The sequence below is a fragment of the Salvelinus fontinalis genome, chromosome 38, assembly GCF_029448725.1.
Source record: "Salvelinus fontinalis isolate EN_2023a chromosome 38, ASM2944872v1, whole genome shotgun sequence".
In the NCBI taxonomy this organism is placed as follows: domain Eukaryota; kingdom Metazoa; phylum Chordata; class Actinopteri; order Salmoniformes; family Salmonidae; genus Salvelinus; species Salvelinus fontinalis.
This window is the reverse complement of record NC_074702.1, coordinates 5,589,782-5,606,499: the sequence shown is the minus strand read 5'-3', so window position 1 is coordinate 5,606,499 and position 16,718 is coordinate 5,589,782. Positions and strand designations below refer to the sequence as shown.

The 16,718-nt window shown below is 42.8% G+C and overlaps 1 protein-coding gene across 3 annotated transcripts; it reads right to left on the bottom strand.

The window, feature by feature from the left end:
* Positions 1-71: 71 nt before the first annotated feature.
* Positions 72-10,507, bottom strand: LOC129837859 (protein lifeguard 1-like). 3 transcript variants are annotated; one of them, XM_055904339.1, is made up of 7 exons: positions 10,250-10,507; positions 4,050-4,556; positions 3,654-3,769; positions 3,210-3,410; positions 2,774-2,902; positions 1,474-1,617; positions 72-1,079 (listed from the first exon to the last, which is right to left on the bottom strand). In XM_055904339.1, the coding sequence occupies exons 2-7, from the start codon at positions 4,480-4,482 to the stop codon at positions 930-932; spliced, it is 1,173 nt and encodes a 390-aa protein (XP_055760314.1). In that variant the 5' UTR covers positions 4,483-4,556; positions 10,250-10,507; the 3' UTR covers positions 72-929. The 3 variants fall into 3 exon arrangements, with proteins under 3 accessions (XP_055760314.1, XP_055760313.1, XP_055760315.1); XM_055904338.1 differs by having other exon boundaries at positions 10,255-10,507; XM_055904340.1 differs by having other exon boundaries at positions 4,050-4,443; positions 10,255-10,507.
* Between the last annotated feature and the right edge of the window lie 6,211 nt (positions 10,508-16,718).

Sequence of the window (16,718 nt, the reverse complement as noted above, 5' to 3'; positions counted from 1 at the left end):
CATAATCATGATTCATACACTATTATAAACTATTTAGCAGCATCCAGTAATCACCAGCACTGACAAAGAAGAAAGAGATCACAATTTAGTTTTAATTGAATAACTATCAACAAATACAGCTGCAAAGACTCACAAACATCAGAAATATCACAAAACAAATTGAATTAAAATATTATTAAATTATTCACACTACACTATTTAAACCAGTATGGATTGTGGTAAAACTGATCACAATAAACATGAGGGAGTACTATCAAGCAGAGTTACTCGCTATGACTGTGATATGTGGTTGTTTAGTTACCCAAGATGAAGGAACTGACTAAGTTAAATCAAATGTTTTGTAACATGCGCTGAATACAACAGGTGTAGACTTCACTGTGAAATGCTTATTTACGAGTCTTTTCCCAACAATGCAGAGTTAAAAAATACGAAAATTAGCAAAGAAAAATAGTAACGCAATAGAAAAATACATGGCTCTGGATAAGAACATCTGCTAAATCAGGGTTCCCCCAACACGCTCTGCAATGACTGACAAGAGGAACTGATGATGCACCACCCCATTTAGAAATGTCACCTTGTGCATTCTACTATTACAACTTTCAAGAGGAAGTTCAAAGCCGGACTGAGTTCGCTAGGGGGAGGTGCGCCCCACAGTTTGGAAACCACTGCTCTAAAAGCGCATAGGGAACCACATTTAGAACGACAGGCGACAGCAGTGTTCACCTGAGACATAGGCACATAAAACAACGAGTAGCAGGTGTTGTACTAGATATGGGAACAGATTAGTAACTCCTGTAAAAAGGAGATCATAAGGTGAATGCACCAATTTGTAAGTCGCTCTGGATAAGAGCGTCTGCTAAATGACTTAAATGTAAATGTAAATGTAAAAAGACTCCTTCATCCTTCAATGGTTCCTTTAGAGGAAGCTCTCAGTTCCGTGCTCTTCCAACGATAGACAGGATGTAGAGGAAGATGTTGATGATGTCAGTGTACAGGGAGAGAGCAGCAAAAACATAGTCCTCTGGACTCAGGGCATTCTCCTTGTTGCCAAGCAGCAGCTGAGTGTCCACAGCCAAGAACTGGAATCAAGATTTTTCAAAAGAATGATCATTCTATTGTCACAATTTAGCAAAATCTGTGCAGTGAGATAAGGTCTTAATTTGGTCTGACAACACATGCAAAATAATGACTAAGTCTGTGTACAAAATGGCACCCTGTTCCCTACATAGTGTATTACTTTGGCCAGGGCCCATCAATCAAAACACTTGCATGAATACTTAAATAGTTGCCCTACTACCACCACCAGTAGCGTTTCTACAGGAAGAGACACCACCAATGATAATCAAGATCATTACCAAAGAAAGAGATTTTAGTATGCATCCCTAATAGCACCATTCCCTAAATAGTACACTTCTATGGTCAAAAGTAGTGCACTATAAAGAAAATAGGGTGGCATTTGTGACAAGGACTTACGCATGTGAAGAGTAGAGCGCCCAGCGAGGCGTAGACCAGTTCCAGGATCTTGTTGCGGATGAAGATGCAGAGGAAGCCGAAGAGGAACAGGACAATCAGACAAACCAACAGCACACCGTGACAGGAAGTGAAGTCATACTTGGTCTGTATGGGGTCGGAGGTCGGGTCAGAAAGAATGCCAAAGGTCAAAGGGACATATTAGTGATTAGCCAATGAGGTGACTCATTTACTATCAAACAATAATAATATCACTAGGCTCACTGAACAGGGTAGGGTAGGTACCATCACTAAGCTCACTGAACAAGGCAGGGTCAGTACCATCACTAGCCTCACTGAACAGGGTAGGGTCAGTACCATCACTAGCCTCACTGAACAGGGTAGGGTCAGTACCATCACTAGCCTCACTGAACAGGGTAGGGTCAGTACCATCACTAGCCTCACTGAACAGGGTTGGGTCAGTACCATCACTAGCCTCACTGAACAGGGTTGGGTCAGTACCATCACTAGCCTCACTGAACAGGGTTGGGTCAGTACCATCACTAGCCTCACTGAACAGGGTTGGGTCGGTACCATCACTAGCCTCACTGAACAGGGTTGGGTCAGTACCATCACTAGCCTCACTGAACAGGGTAGGGTCAGTACCATCACTAGCCTCACTGAACAGGGTTGGGTCAGTACCATCACTAGCCTCACTGAACAGGGTTGGGTCAGTACCATCACTAGCCTCACTGAACAGGGTTGGGTCAGTACCATCACTAGCCTCACTGAACAGGGTAGGGTCAGTACCATCACTAGCCTCACTGAACAGGGTAGGGTCAGTACCATCACTAGCCCCACTGAACAGGGTAGGGTCAGTACCATCACTGAACAGGGCCAGTATCTATGATGGCAGGGTCAGGGTCAATTCCTGTTAAATTTGATTCCATAGGAATGCTGTTTAAAGGTACACTCAGCGATATGACGTAGGTGCACAAAGTAAACAGCGTAGTTCATCAATTTCCCCAACTAAGAGCGTTGAAGCGTGAGGCTCAACTCCACCTCTGTTTTGGTACCGTACCTACACGCTCTAACAGCGTGACGTGAACCCATACCCATGCACAGATACTGTGTGTGACTGTGTGGGAGCGAAGACTTGCATCTCGCTCAAGGCAATGTCATTTCATGGAGTCTACCTTTAATTCTGACATTGACTAGAATACACCCCATCCCTGATAACCCTATGCCATGTTGAACTGTGAGAAGAGAAGAGAGAGGAGAGAGAGAGAGAGAGAGGAGAGAGGAGAGAGAGATGGATACAGACCTGGAGAGAGAAGATAACCACGGTGAAGCAGACAACAGCAGTGATGCCCACGGCCATGATGACTGAGTCAGTGTCGTAGAAACTAGCGATCATCCCCACCATGTAGGACATAGCCAGGGTCAGGATGGACTGGAAACACCAGAGGCAAGGAGTCATACAACCTCTTTTACAACTTCAACAATACCTATGCAACTTATGATGTAGCAGTGCACATATCAATGCAAACTTATAGTGAATAAGACATTTCTTTTCATCTTCAATTAGATAAATGTACAGAACCGGCCCATAAAGAACAGCTACGAATACTATTCTTCATTGAGCGTGTTTTTTAGTCCAGGTAAAGTCTTAATCTGAGTTTGGAAAACAGGACCGTAAAGTATATAATTATATAATGGTAATAATGGCCATTTAAATGAGACAGGTCTTATTAACTTACTAGTGCAATCAGGTTCCATGGGTGTTTGCGGCGAAACTCTCCACAGCAGCTGATGGTGATGAGAGAGACGAAGAAGACGCCATAGGACACCCAGTAGGTCCATGTGTTGGCCCTGACGAACACTTTGATGTCCTCCACAAAGGTGAAGAGAGCCACAAAGGAGAATGTTACCATCAGCTGGACGGTCAACACCATGAAGACCTGTAGGTGGACAAGGAGACAGAGACTATTAGATACAGGATACATACAGTACTAGAATTCCAACTACAGATGAAATGTAGACTCTGCTCTTTAAAAAACGGTTTGAAGCCATTTTGTTTGATTATTATGATGGCTATACAGATGCACGTACAACCATTTTATCTTAAGTTAATATTTTTTCTTTAGTTCAAGTTTGCTTGAGGTCCTGATTTGGAGCCTCTTGTCATCCAGGTTGTCCCTTACTTTCCGGATGAAGGCTCGTCTTATGGTCTTGTCGTCCAGTCCGGTGCCAAGAGAGAAGGAAATATTGTCACTAAAGGCTGGGGGTTGATCATCGCTGTGGTAACCAGTGTTTGGGTCTGGGAGAAAAGACAGACTCAATGCAATGCACATCAGACCACAAACACTTCCAATGACCCTTTCTATCCATTAATGACTGATAACACACATCAGACCACAAACACTTCCAATGACCCTTTCTATCCATCAATGACTGATAACACACATTGTTTTTGCTCCGTACTGGAAGAGCTCCATCTTGAAAACTTCACTGCTGTCATGCATCATTTTGTGGACTAATGAACAAATGACTAAAAGATAGTTTGAGTGAACTATCCCTTTAACACTTGAAGTACTCACCATGATTTGGGTTGTCAAAGCCCTGACCGTAGGCCCCAGGCATGGGAGCGTACGGTGCAGTGCCATATCCTGGGTTCCCCTGACCCTGGGAGTACATGGGCTGACCAAATGCCCCAGGCGTGGGGAAGGGCATCCCCCCTGGAGCAGGCCCTGGCTCCCCAAATGGGTTCGGCATTACCTGCGTGTTGGGTAAGGTCATCCCATATCCTGGGTTCCCCTGACCCTGGGAGTACATGGGCTGACCAAATGCCCCAGGCGTGGGGAAGGGCATCCCCCCTGGAGCAGGCCCTGGCCCCCCAAATGGGTTCGGCATTCCCTGCGTGTTGGGGAAGGGCATCCCATATCCTGGTGGGCTTGGCTGCCCAAAGCCTACATTTGGGGGCTGGATGCCCCCCTCCAATGAAGAATAGATATTCTTGTCAGGTTGGGACATCACTAGGTCTGTTCCTCTCACTAGGAGAGGGGTTCAAGAAGTGTTGATCTTGTCTGGACTGTAGAAACAGGGAACTAGAGACAGAGACACATGATGACGAATGACAAAGGTTACTTTTGACATTTTAGTCATTTAGCAGAAGCTCTTATCCAGAGCAATTTACAGTAGCAATTAGGGTTAAGTGCCTTGCTCAAGGGCACATCAATGTTTCACCTAGTCAGGTAGGTGGTTAGGATCCTAGTAGGTATCTTAGTAGGTTAGGATGGTAAAGGTTTTAAGAGTACATAATCTAATCTAAAAAGGGGTTTTAAAAGGAGACCAAAGTCCATCCTGGTATCCCTAGGGGATACCTGCCCCAGTATCTGTGCATTAGAGATGTCGACAATGAGTATGATGGTCTCCTCTCTAACGCCCAGGAAGCTCACATTCAAACTCCCATTAGACAGCTCTGCAAGCATCATGTCAAAATATATTCCTTACTGACCACAAATCTGAATTTACTCCCGTTATGGCCGGTATGTACTTCCAAAAAAGGTATAAATAAAAATGTACAAGCAAAGAACATGCATATTCAGCACTCATATTCAGCACTCATATTCAGCACTCATATTCAGCACTCATACTGCCACAAACAGAAAGTATACAACATCTCAATACATTGGAGGTGCTGAAAAATGACCTTTTTTTGGTTGCTTGTATTTTTATTTAGACGTGATTTGGAAGTACATACAGGCCGTAACGGGAGGAAATGAACATAGCTGCTGAGTGAAACTCCCTATTCGGTAAGCTCGCTTGCAGAGCTGTCTAATGGGAGTTTGAATCCGTTTAGAGGCTTCTCTAATGTACAGATACTGGAGCAGGGAATACTCTATCCACCCTGTCATAACTGTGCATCACGAGGGAGAGAGAGAGCCATGATTCAGAAAACTATCTAGATTAGAACAATGATAAGCAAACAGCAGTGTGCTATTCATTACAATGTAAGAGCTCAAAATAATATAACCAAAAATAAACTGTGACTGTTGATCAGTCACTAAAAATTAACTATGGTTACGGGAAGCGAGTGGGGCAGTGGTAAACCTTTAAAGTATCCCTCCCTGTCCCGCTCTTAACTAGACTGTTCACAAGAATTGTCCAACAGTGTGTGATTGCGGCCTGCAATTAGGGGCGTTCCTGCATGTGGGCATTCCTGCAACTGCAGGAACGCCCCCCACTCAAGCATTCCATTGGTTCCTGCATAAACGCCCCCCCTCGAGCACGCCATCTTAATTCTTGTGTGACACTTGATATTCTGGATTTCCCCTGATTGTCAATGCGATTCCAATGTGGGTCAAAAGGGAAATAAAAGTATTATCAGAGTTTTTCGGGGGCTAAGGGCACTGTCTGCCGGTATCAAATATTGTGATAACTAACAAGACAGATCAGAGCCCGTCGTTTCCAAATGAATCATAGTGGGCAGAACAAGCAGGGAGGTGGGCAGAGCCAAGAGCCTCTTCTGGCCACTGGGCTTCCTCTCAGTGAATGGAAACACCAACCGGATGCTTCATATTTATACATCCTGTCAAATATCTGGTTTATCGTTCCATCCAGGGTTGCCATGTTTGATATTTTCCTGCGATTGGGCTACTTTGAAAACGATGTCAGGGGTGAAAATGTATTGGTCGCGGGTGGAGGGATTTTGGGATACTTCTAAATCGCATTGCGGCCGCCATGGCATTTCTCTTAAACAATATATATTTCACTGTGACCTGCTGCCGCAGACTATCAGGCAGTGAGAAGTGAGTGAGTGAGTGAGTGAGTGAGTGAGTGAGTGAGTGAGTGGACCGGAGCGTTGTGTGTACGTTGAGAGCACTGGTTGAGAGAGTTATGCAGCAGAGACACAGAGACAGAGCAGCACACAAGCACGTCGTGACAACTTTTTACCAAGGCTATTTAGATGGGTGCCTCCCTAATGACCATTATTCCATAAATCATTAACGCTCTAGAACTGATATAACGGCGACAAAGCATTGGAAAACTACTTTAGGCGCACGAGAGCTCTTTAGATAAATTTGTTCAAAGGTGGTTTAAAATAAACTGCATTCTAATGTCTCCTTTCTTATGGATAACCTTATCAAGCGAAGGGTTTTACTCATGCTCAGTTCTTGAAATAACAAGTCAATCTCCAAAATAGGCCATTTATAACAGTTTGTAGTCTTAACATCTGGCACATGACTGCACAATTACCAGAAAATTGCCTGACATTCCTTTGTAGAAGATAATCTAAGTGTTTCTTGCACAGAGATTGAGATCCTCTGTTCAATATTCATCACTCAAACCCTCCTGTGGGTTTATCTATATAGTTATCCACATGCGCAAACGGGATATATTTAAGAAATAAGGCACAAGGGGGTGTGGTATATGGTCAATATACCACGGCTAAGGGCTGTTCTTACGAATGACGGAGTGCCTGGATACAGCCCTTAGCCGTGGTATACTGGCCATATATCACAAACCCCTGAGGTGCCTTATTGCTATTATAAACTGGTTACCAATGTAATTAGAGCAGTAAAAATACATGTTTTGTCATACCCATGGTATACAGTCTGATATACCACGGCTGTCAGCCAATCCGCATTCAGGGCTCGAACCACCAAGTTTATATTTACAATTATTAACTGGGTGGTTTGAGCTCTGAATGCTGATTGGTTGAAAGCCATGGTATATCAGACGTGTACCACGGGAATGACAAAAACTTTTTACTGTTCTAATTATGTTGGTAACCAGTTTATAATAGCAATAAGGCACGTCAGGGGTTTGTGGTATATGGCCAATATACCATGGCTAAAGGCTATGTCTTAAGAACAGTCCATATACCACACCTCATCGCGCCTTATTGCTTAAGCATAGCAGTCTAAACAAGTTAAATTGACATCCATTGATGAAAATGATCTGGAGAGTTTAATAAGGGAAATGTATCTTCTCTTGTGACATATTCTTAAACTCGCAATAATTATTATTTTGATGGGAAACCATATTTTGCTTCTTAGCCTGGAAAAGGATTTATTGGATAAATGTGGCAACTCCTCTCTTGCTGCAACATTTTTTGGGGGGGCTAGTTCAGGCCTTCAGGGGTCATTGGGCTATACATTTACATTTGAGCTAGATCTGGCAACCCTGGTTCCATCTGTGCAGGACACGTTATCCTAGTTAGCTGGGTAATCGAGGCTTTCTGAAGGCTTCACCGCTTTCACCAAATTGTGCCGGAAAAGGGTCAATTACTGGGAGCTTCATTATCTGTTCACAATGCACATTAGTAACATCTGCTGTTCAGCAAAAAATAGCGGTGTGATTATCAGATGTTTTTTTCTCCACTGTTTTCATCAAAACTCCGTGGTGTGGCAGTAAATCCTTGGTTTAGTAGCCTATAATCCGTTGGAATACCAGGTTCACATCATGCCTTCCCTTTTGCCTTCAAAATACATTTTAAAAAACAAACAGAGTCTGTGGCATTATTTAGGATGCTGAAGACAGAAGATTATATTATAGTAAATAAAACAAATTATTTGAACTGAGCAGAAAGTGTGGTTTCACTTTTTTTTTCTCTCCTAAATTGTGTTCCTTCATCGGGTTTCGACCTCAGATCCCTCACGTCCCTGAATGTTCCATACTCTACCTGCTAAACTACCAGTCAGGTGAAACTTTTTGAACAAAATCCTAACTATATTTGTAAGTGCTGTGTCCAGGTCAGTGTTTGAAAGCAGCGACAATGGCCAAATCAGTGGGATCTCGCATTTTGCAACACACCGTTTGAAAAAGCACATGATCAAACTAAGCTTCGGAAGTAATTGATGATGACGCACTTCTGATAGTGATACATGCTTCCGCACACTGCTTCGAAGTTAGCTGCTTAGCTCCGGTATCATAACTAGCTACCTTTGTCGCCCCCTGTGTACGAGAGTCCTAGCTATCGTTAGCTAGCTAGCTACCTATCCCGCCTGATGTGTACCGGAGTCCTAGCTAGCTAGCAACCAGCGTTGTTGCCCCCGCCTCTTCTGTCGGGTTTATCAACGGTTGGCATCCAACGTTATGGTGCGTTACCGTCACCCCACTGTACCGGAGTCCTAGCTTTAAAAAAGTACCATTAGAAGTACACTACATGACCAAAAGTATATGGACGCCTGCTCGTCGGACATCTCATTCCAAAATCATGGGCATTAATATGGAGTTGGTCCCCCATTGCGGCTATAACAGCCTCCACTCTTCTGTGAAGGCTTTCCACTAGATGTTGGAACATTGCTGTGGGGTTTTGCTTCCATTCAGCCACAAGAGCATTAGTGAGGTCCGGGACTGATGTTGGGCGATTAGGCCTGGCTCGCAGTTGGCGTTCCAATTCATCCTAAAGGTGTTCGATAGGGTTGAGGTCAGGGCTCTGCAGGCCTGTTAAGTTCTTCCACAATGATCGACAAACCATTTTTGTATAGACCTCACTTTTATGCACGGGGCATTGTCATGCTGAAAGAGGAAAGGGCCTTCCCCAAACTGTTGCCACAAAGTTGGAAGCACAGAATCGTCTAGAATGTCATTGTATGCTGTAGAGTTAATATTTCCCTTCACTGGAAGTAAGGGGCCTAGCCTAAACCATGAAAAACTGACCCAGACCATTAATCCTCCTCCACCAAACTTTACAGTTGGCACTATGCATTCGGGTAGGTAGCGTTCTCCTGGCATCCACCAAACCCAGATTCGTCTGTCGGACTGCCAGATGGTGAAGTGTGATTCATCACGCCAGAAAACGCATTTCCAATCGCAGCGAGCTTTACACCACTCCAGCTGACGCTTGACGTTGTGCATGTGTATCTTAGGTTTGGCTGCTCGGCCATTAAAACATATTCCATGAAACTTCCGACAAACAGTTATTGTGCTAATGTTGTTTCCAGAGGCAGTTTGGAACTCGGTAGTGAGTGTTGCAACCGAGGACAGAGATTTATACATGCTGCGCTTCAGCACTTGGCGGCCCCGTTCTGTGGGCTTTTATGTCCTACCACTTCGCGGCTGAGCCATTGTTGCTCCTAGACGTTTCCACTTCACAATAACAGCACTTACAGTTGACCAGAGCAGAAATTTGATGAACTGACTTGTTGGAAAGGTGGCATCCTATGACAGTGCCATGTTGAAAGTCACTGAGCTCTTCAGTAAGGTCTTTCTATGGGGGCGGCAGGTAGTGGTTAGAGCGGTGGGCCAGTAACCCGAAAGTTTGCTGACAAGGTAAAAATCTGTCGTTCTTCTCGTTAACAACGTTAACAAGACATACTCGTTCCCCGATAGGCCGTCATTGTAAATTAGAATTTGTTCTTAACTGACTTGCCTAGTTAAATGTAAAAAAATCTACTGCCAATGTTTGTCTATGAAGATTGAATGGCTGTGTGATTGTATACACCTGTCAGCAATGGATGTGACTGAAATAGCCGAATCCACTCATTTGAAGGGGTGTCCACATACGTTTGTATATTATATTGAGAGGTGCAGATGCAGGAACGCCCCGAATTTCGGGCCGCAATTGCACCCTTCTACCAATAATAACTTTCACTGTTACAAGAATCATGAGTTCAGAGCTAGGATCAGTTTAGTCGACTAAACTACGGCTGTGGAGAACCATTACTGCGCCATAGACAACCGTTGTTGTTTTGTAGAAGTGGAAAACTATAACAGGCTGTACAATATATATATATATATATATATATATATATATATATAAATCCCACTGCAACAAACAACTCAGTCTCACATTACCGGTATTCTCCGTGGATGAAGTTTGAGCGTTTTCCGTAAGCGTTTTCCAAGTTGCTCCCAGTTTGAAATACAGTCGTGTGAACAGCTATAAAGGAAAGAAGAAAATTACTTTCCTTTTCGGTAGGCGATATTTGTTCCGCTAAATCCTGTGTTACATATTTCAGTCCAAGAGGTCATGCGCGCCCCGCGTGAGGCACGTCATTTCTCGAATGAACTGTGGCACGCTGTTAGCCCTGCTGCCATCAGATGACGCGATTATTCCTTACGTGACAATTACAAAAGACGTGAGGAATAATAGCGCCATCTGGCGGCAGCGGGGCTCGCCCACATGTCAACATAGGGCCAATGATGAGTAAATATTAAAACTTGATCGTTAAAGGGCCAATACAGCCATTTTTCTATATTAAATCATTTATGCGTAACAATTAAGTACCTTACTGTGACTGTTTTCAATTGAAATGGTCAAAAAGAAACAAAAATAGCTTCTTAGCAAAGAGAAATTTCTCAAACAACAATTTTGCAAGGACTGTCTGGGAGTGGTCTGAGTGGGTAGGAGAAAACTGAAAACGATCTGTTATTGGCAGAGAGGTTTGGAACTCTCTTTCTTATTGGTCAACAGATGTATCACGTCAACAAATGTACCACGTGGTGATGTCACCACCAAAACTCCATCCCACCACAACATCCTACTTTTCAAACAGCTCTTACACTTAAAGAGCATTATCATTATTTTCACAATTTCACAGTATTATTCCAACCTGGAAATATGTATAAAATACATGGAAATCATGTTTTTGACTGCACTGGGCCTTTAACAAGTACTTCCAATAATACCTTTTTTGTTTATTTATGAGGATTAATACATTAGAGTGGCCAGTTTATTAAAAACAGTTTTTAAGTAAAAGTGAGCCTAGGCCAAATGTCCACTAGATGTCAGCATGTCACATCTGAACACACACACACACACACACACACACACTGACCTCAGCTTTCTCGCCTACAACTCTGTGTTCTTCAATCATCTACAACTCTGTGTTCTTCAATTAATCCCAGTCTTGGCATCAGGGTGCTTAATAGTAACACAACTAATTCAATGAACTGACCACAAGCTTAGCATTTAGTTGAATTCAAGGACACTGACCTAGTCTAACTCTTTCTCACATTGATCAGAATGGAGAAATGAAGACATTATCATGGGTCTTGTTTACAAAACACAAGAAGGCTTTTGTTGTTCCTCCTTCCCATTGAGTATGATAGAGGCCTCTAGTGGACAAAAGACAGTTTTAGCATGGGCAGCACCATTGAGGGCTTCCAGCATGCTTCCGCCATTTTAAAGTAGTTAAAGTAGTCAACTAGGTGGGGATTCCTGGGGTTGTAGCCTAAATTCCGCTGCCCATGCTGTCAAAGACACTATTATGGCACAGATATAAAGAGGACTCCTCTATCTTAATGTTCCTGCCACTGAGGAGGGACTGTGGGCCACCACCTGTCCTCCCTGTGCCTGCACACACTCAGACACTGAGGCCTGACAGGTGACATTCTGCAGCTGTCTGTCTGCCTAATAGGGTTCAGCTGTCGTAAAAATGACCAACTCTTGGCCTCACAAAATGTATCTCCATGAAAATGAACAATAATGTATGTATCGTATTGTAACTCTTAAATGCAGATAGAACACGATATACCATGTCCTCTATTCCACTGAAACAGACTAATGGTGACTAACGTGGCCATCAGTGGTCTTAACTTTATTCCCACATTGAAGTTCCGATTTGCCTGGAATTCAAAAGGATTCTAACCAGGTGGAAACAGGGGAAAGACGAGTTCCCAGGATCCTCTCTGTCTGTCTGACTGGTCAAGTCGCAGGTTTTGCAGCTTCATTTGTTCCTACACACACACACACACACACGCACACACACACACTCACACTCACACACAAATACCGCTAACCTTAAGCTGGTCTTCCTGACTGACCACAGCAGGGAATGTCATGTAGGAACCAATCAACTATCTCATAAGATTCAACACCATGAATGAAGTCAAAGCCCCATTAAAAAGGGTTTCTGAATACAGTATAGTGTACTTCATTATGTAGATGTGTGTTAATAGAATTGAAGCGTGGATGTTTATCATCAGGGTATGGTAAAGATGATACGGTATGTATTTTACATTGGTCAACTGATATGTTCTGATGAAATACTCAGTGGAGAGTTGTAGCTGTCAGAGAGACTTGTGGCTGCAAGTTGGCAGACCAAGGACCCTTCTAGGAAGGGTTGAGAGATTAGACTATATCCCAAATGGCACCCTATTCCCTATGTAGTGCACTATTTTTAAACCAGGGACCGATATAGTGAATACTGTAGGGAGCCATTTGGGATGCGTACATCAGGGGATAGAGTTCACCTACTTACCATTCTAGGAACATAGCAGGTTCACGTTTCAGAGGTGATCTACATTATTAACAAGAGAGGGGGGGGGGGGGGGGTGTAATCAGCAAGATTCAGAATCTCTCAAGAGAGGGGGAAAATGTAATCAGCAAGATTCAGAATCTCTCAAGAGAGGGGGAAAATGTAATCAGCAAGATTCAGAATCTCTCAAGAGAGGGGGAAAATGTAATCAGCAAGATTCAGAATCTCTCAAGAGAGGGGGAAAATGTAATCAGCAAGATTCAGAATCTCTCAAGAGAAGGGGAAAATGTAATCAGCAAGATTCAGAATCTCTCAAGAGAGGGGGAAATGTAATCAGCAAGATTCAGAATCTCTCAAGAGAGGGGGAAAATGTAATCAGCAAGATTCAGAATCTCTCAAGAGAGGGGGATTATGTAATCAACAAGCCTCAGAATCTCTCCAGTTGGAGAGTTAATGTTTAGAGGACACCAACCAAGATTTTTTCTTCTTCAGATGATCAAGTGAAGTAATAATACAAGTTGTCTAGTTCAGCTTCCTCTTCCTGGTTTTAGTTTGTTTTGATTTGTCAGGCCAATCATATATCACATAAACAGCAGTGTCATGAACAGCATGGGAATGTAGCACCATGGACAGCAACCAAACTGGCAAACTAGGACATTCAAATTCCACATAGAAATGAACTAGACACTGACTCACCTGAATTAATTTAAGTTAAATTTAGAATTGAGTCTTAGAATAATCTTTGAAGAGAAACATTTTGGAAGAGACTTCAGTCCACCGTTGTTCAGACCTGACACACGTAGACAGAGATGGTCTGACGGTTAAGAGCGGAGTAGTGTCTCTTACAGTTGGTACATTCTTTGGAAGTGAATGTATTTTCCCACCTGTCCCCATCTTCAGCTGTCCAAACTCTATAGCATCGTCTGCTTCCTAAATGGCCCCCTATTCCCTATACAGTACACTACTTTGGATCAGGGCTCATAGGGTTCTGGTCTAAAGTAGTACACTATATAGGGAATAGGGTGCCATTTGGGATGCAGCCTCTGACTGGATCAGTGCACGGCTGTTTCCCTCTAAAGAGTCTCTCACCCTGACTGTGTCCTTCACATGTCATTGGACCTCACCTATGTACATTGTATGGCCTACCTACCCTGTAACTCCAATACGTTCCCCATGATAAGGCAAGGCAAGGTTTCTTCTAACCTACCCTGTAACTCCAATACGTTCCCCATGATAAGGCAAGGCAAGGTTTCTTCTAACCTACCCTGTAACTCCAATACGTTCCCCATGATAAGGCAAGGTTTCTTCTAACCTACCCTGTAACTCCAATACGTTCCCCATGATAAGGCAAGGCAAGGTTTCTTGTAACCTACCCTGTAACTCCAATACGTTCCCCATGATAAGGCAAGGCAAGGTTTCTTCTAACCTACCCTGTAGCTCCAATACGTTCCCCGTGATAAGACAAGGTTTCTTCTCAATAAGAGATCAGACTGATGAGGTGTTGATCGTGTTTGACAGAAGGATGTGCCCCAGCAGGTGAGACTTGGTTGATGTACAGTGAACTGCTTTCTGTCAGTTGTGTAATTATGTACAAACTACAATACGACTATAAGTAGCTAAAAGGCTGTTTATTTAATCTAATTAAATGAATGATTGTATTTGCAGAACAACACATTTGAAAAGGCAAGATAAATAGAATATTGTACTGGAATCTCTGAGAGACTTGGTAGTTTATGTCCAGTGACATTCAAAGTATTCTTCTTAAAAATATATAGCGTGTGTTAACATATTCCTTTGTATGAAACAGTTCAAGTATAAAAAGTTCCCAACATTGTAAAACAGTCAATCTCACAAAGTGAATAACAAAATCAAAGCTATGGAAAAAAAAAGTATGTTTTCTAGGATAGAGAGTATTATAATGTATATCTAATAGTTTACGCTGTAACATTTCTCTATCGTTGTTCGAACACATTAGAAAGAGAAAGATATCTACAAAATAACAAGAAAATCGCTTGTATAGATGAAGAAAAGGTTTACTTCATGCCATTATATTTAGTGTTTATCATCATTGTAGCTATAGTACATACATGACAATAACAATGTGACTATCTCAGGAGAACATACCTCTGATATAACATGAGCACATTATTTATTCAATACAGGCCTACTCCCTGACTCTAACTAAAGGGTGCAAATCTGTCTTTTCTAATTAAAACATACCGAAATATTTTCCAAATACCAATATTTTAAGGCACATTAGGAAAAACATTCTAGAATATAAAAGCTTCACATTCCGTGTGTGTGTGTGTGTGTGTGTGTGTGTGTGTGTCTGTGTGTGTCTGTGTGTGTGTGTGGTGTGTGTGTGTGTGTGGTGTGTCTGTGTCTGTGTCTGTGTGTGTGTGTGTGTGTGTGTGTGTGTGTGTGTGTGTGTGTGTGTGTGTGTGTGTGTGTGTGTGTGTGTGTGTGTGTGTGTGTGTGTGTGTGTGTGTGTGTGTGTGGTAGCTGGTGCTCCAACATAGAGAGAGGAGCAGCTTCTATAGACAGGTAAAGCTTCAGGCCAGTAGCTGTTCTGTCCTCACTGGATCTGATCTGACCCCCATAGGAACACAGCAGACAGCTAACATCACTCCTCTAGCTCACTGTTTTGCATAGGTACAAGCATTATTATAGTAACATTATTATATACAGTTGAAGTCGGAAGTTTACATAACCCTTAGCCAAATACATTTAAACTCAGTTTTTCACAATTCCTGACATTTAATCCTAGTAAAAATTCCCTGTCTTAGGTCAGTTAGGATCACCACTTTATTTTAAGAATGTGAAATGTCAGAAAAATAGCAGAGAGAATGATTTATTTCAGCTTTTATTTCTTTCATCACATTCCCAGTTGGTCAGAAGTTTACATACTGTCACGCCCTGACCTTAGAGAACCTTTTTATTCTCTATTAGGTTAGGTCAGGGTGTGACTAGGGTGGGCAATCTATGTTGTATTTCTATGTTGGCCTGGTATGGTTCCCAATCAGAGGCAGCTGTCTATCGTTGTCTCTGATTGGGGATCATACTTAGGCAGCCTTTTTTCCACCTTAGTTTGTGGGATCTTGATTTTGTATAGTTGCCGTGTAGCCTGCAGAACTTTACGTTCGTTTTGTATTTTGTTGTTTTTCGGTGTTCATTTTAATAAAAGTAAGATGTTCGCCTACCACGCTGCACCTTGGTCTCCTCATTCAAACGACATGCGTAACACATACTCAATTAGTATTTGGTAGCATTGCCTTTAAATTGTTTAACTTGAGTCAAACGTTTCGGGTAGCCTTCCAAAAGCTTCTCACAATAAGTTGGGTGAATTTTGGCCCATTCCTCCTGACAGAGCTGGTGTAACAGAGTCAGGTTTGTAGGCCTCCTTGCTCGCACACGTTTTTTCAGTTCTGCCCACAAATTTTCTATGGGATTGAGGTCAGGGCTTTGTGATGGCCACTCCAATACCTTGACTTTGTTGTCCTTTAGCCATTTTGCCACAATTTTGGAAGTATGCTTGGGGTCATTATCTATTTGGAAGACCCATTTGCAACCAAGCTTTAACTTCCTGACAGATGTCTTGAGATGTTGCTTCAATATATCTACGTAATGTTCCATCCTCATGATGCCATCTATTTTGTGAAGTGCACCTGTCCCTCCTGCAGCAAAGCATCCCCACAACATGATGCTGCCACCCCCGTGCTTCACGGTTGGGAGGGTGTTCTTCGGGTTGCAAGCCTCCCCCTTTTTCCTCCAAACATAACGCTGGTCATTATGGCCAAACAGTTCTATTTTTGTTTCATCAGACCAGAGGACATTTCTCCAAAAAGTACAATCTTGTTCCCATGTGCAGTTGCAAACCGTAGTCTGGCTTTTTTATGGCAGTTTTGGAGCAGAGGCTTCTTCCTTGCGGAGTGGCCTTTCAGGTTATGTCGATATTGGACTCGTTTTACTGTGGATATAGATACTTTTGCTGTTTCCTCAAGCATCTTCACAAGGTCCTTTGCTGTTGTTCTGGGATTGATTTACACTTTTCGCACCAAA

Bases quoted from the DNA above. Each gene is read 5' to 3' on its own strand.
- LOC129837859 (XM_055904339.1), bottom strand. From the start codon at position 4,482: ATGTCCCAACCTGACAAGAATATCTATTCTTCATTGGAGGGGGGCATC. The intron at 3,770-4,049 runs GTGAGTACTTCA...CTTTTCTCCCAG, and splicing joins CTTTGACAACCCAAATCATG to ACCCAAACACTGGTTACCAC. The intron at 1,080-1,473 runs GTAAGTCCTTGT...TCTTGATTCCAG, and splicing joins GCGCTCTACTCTTCACATGC to TTCTTGGCTGTGGACACTCA.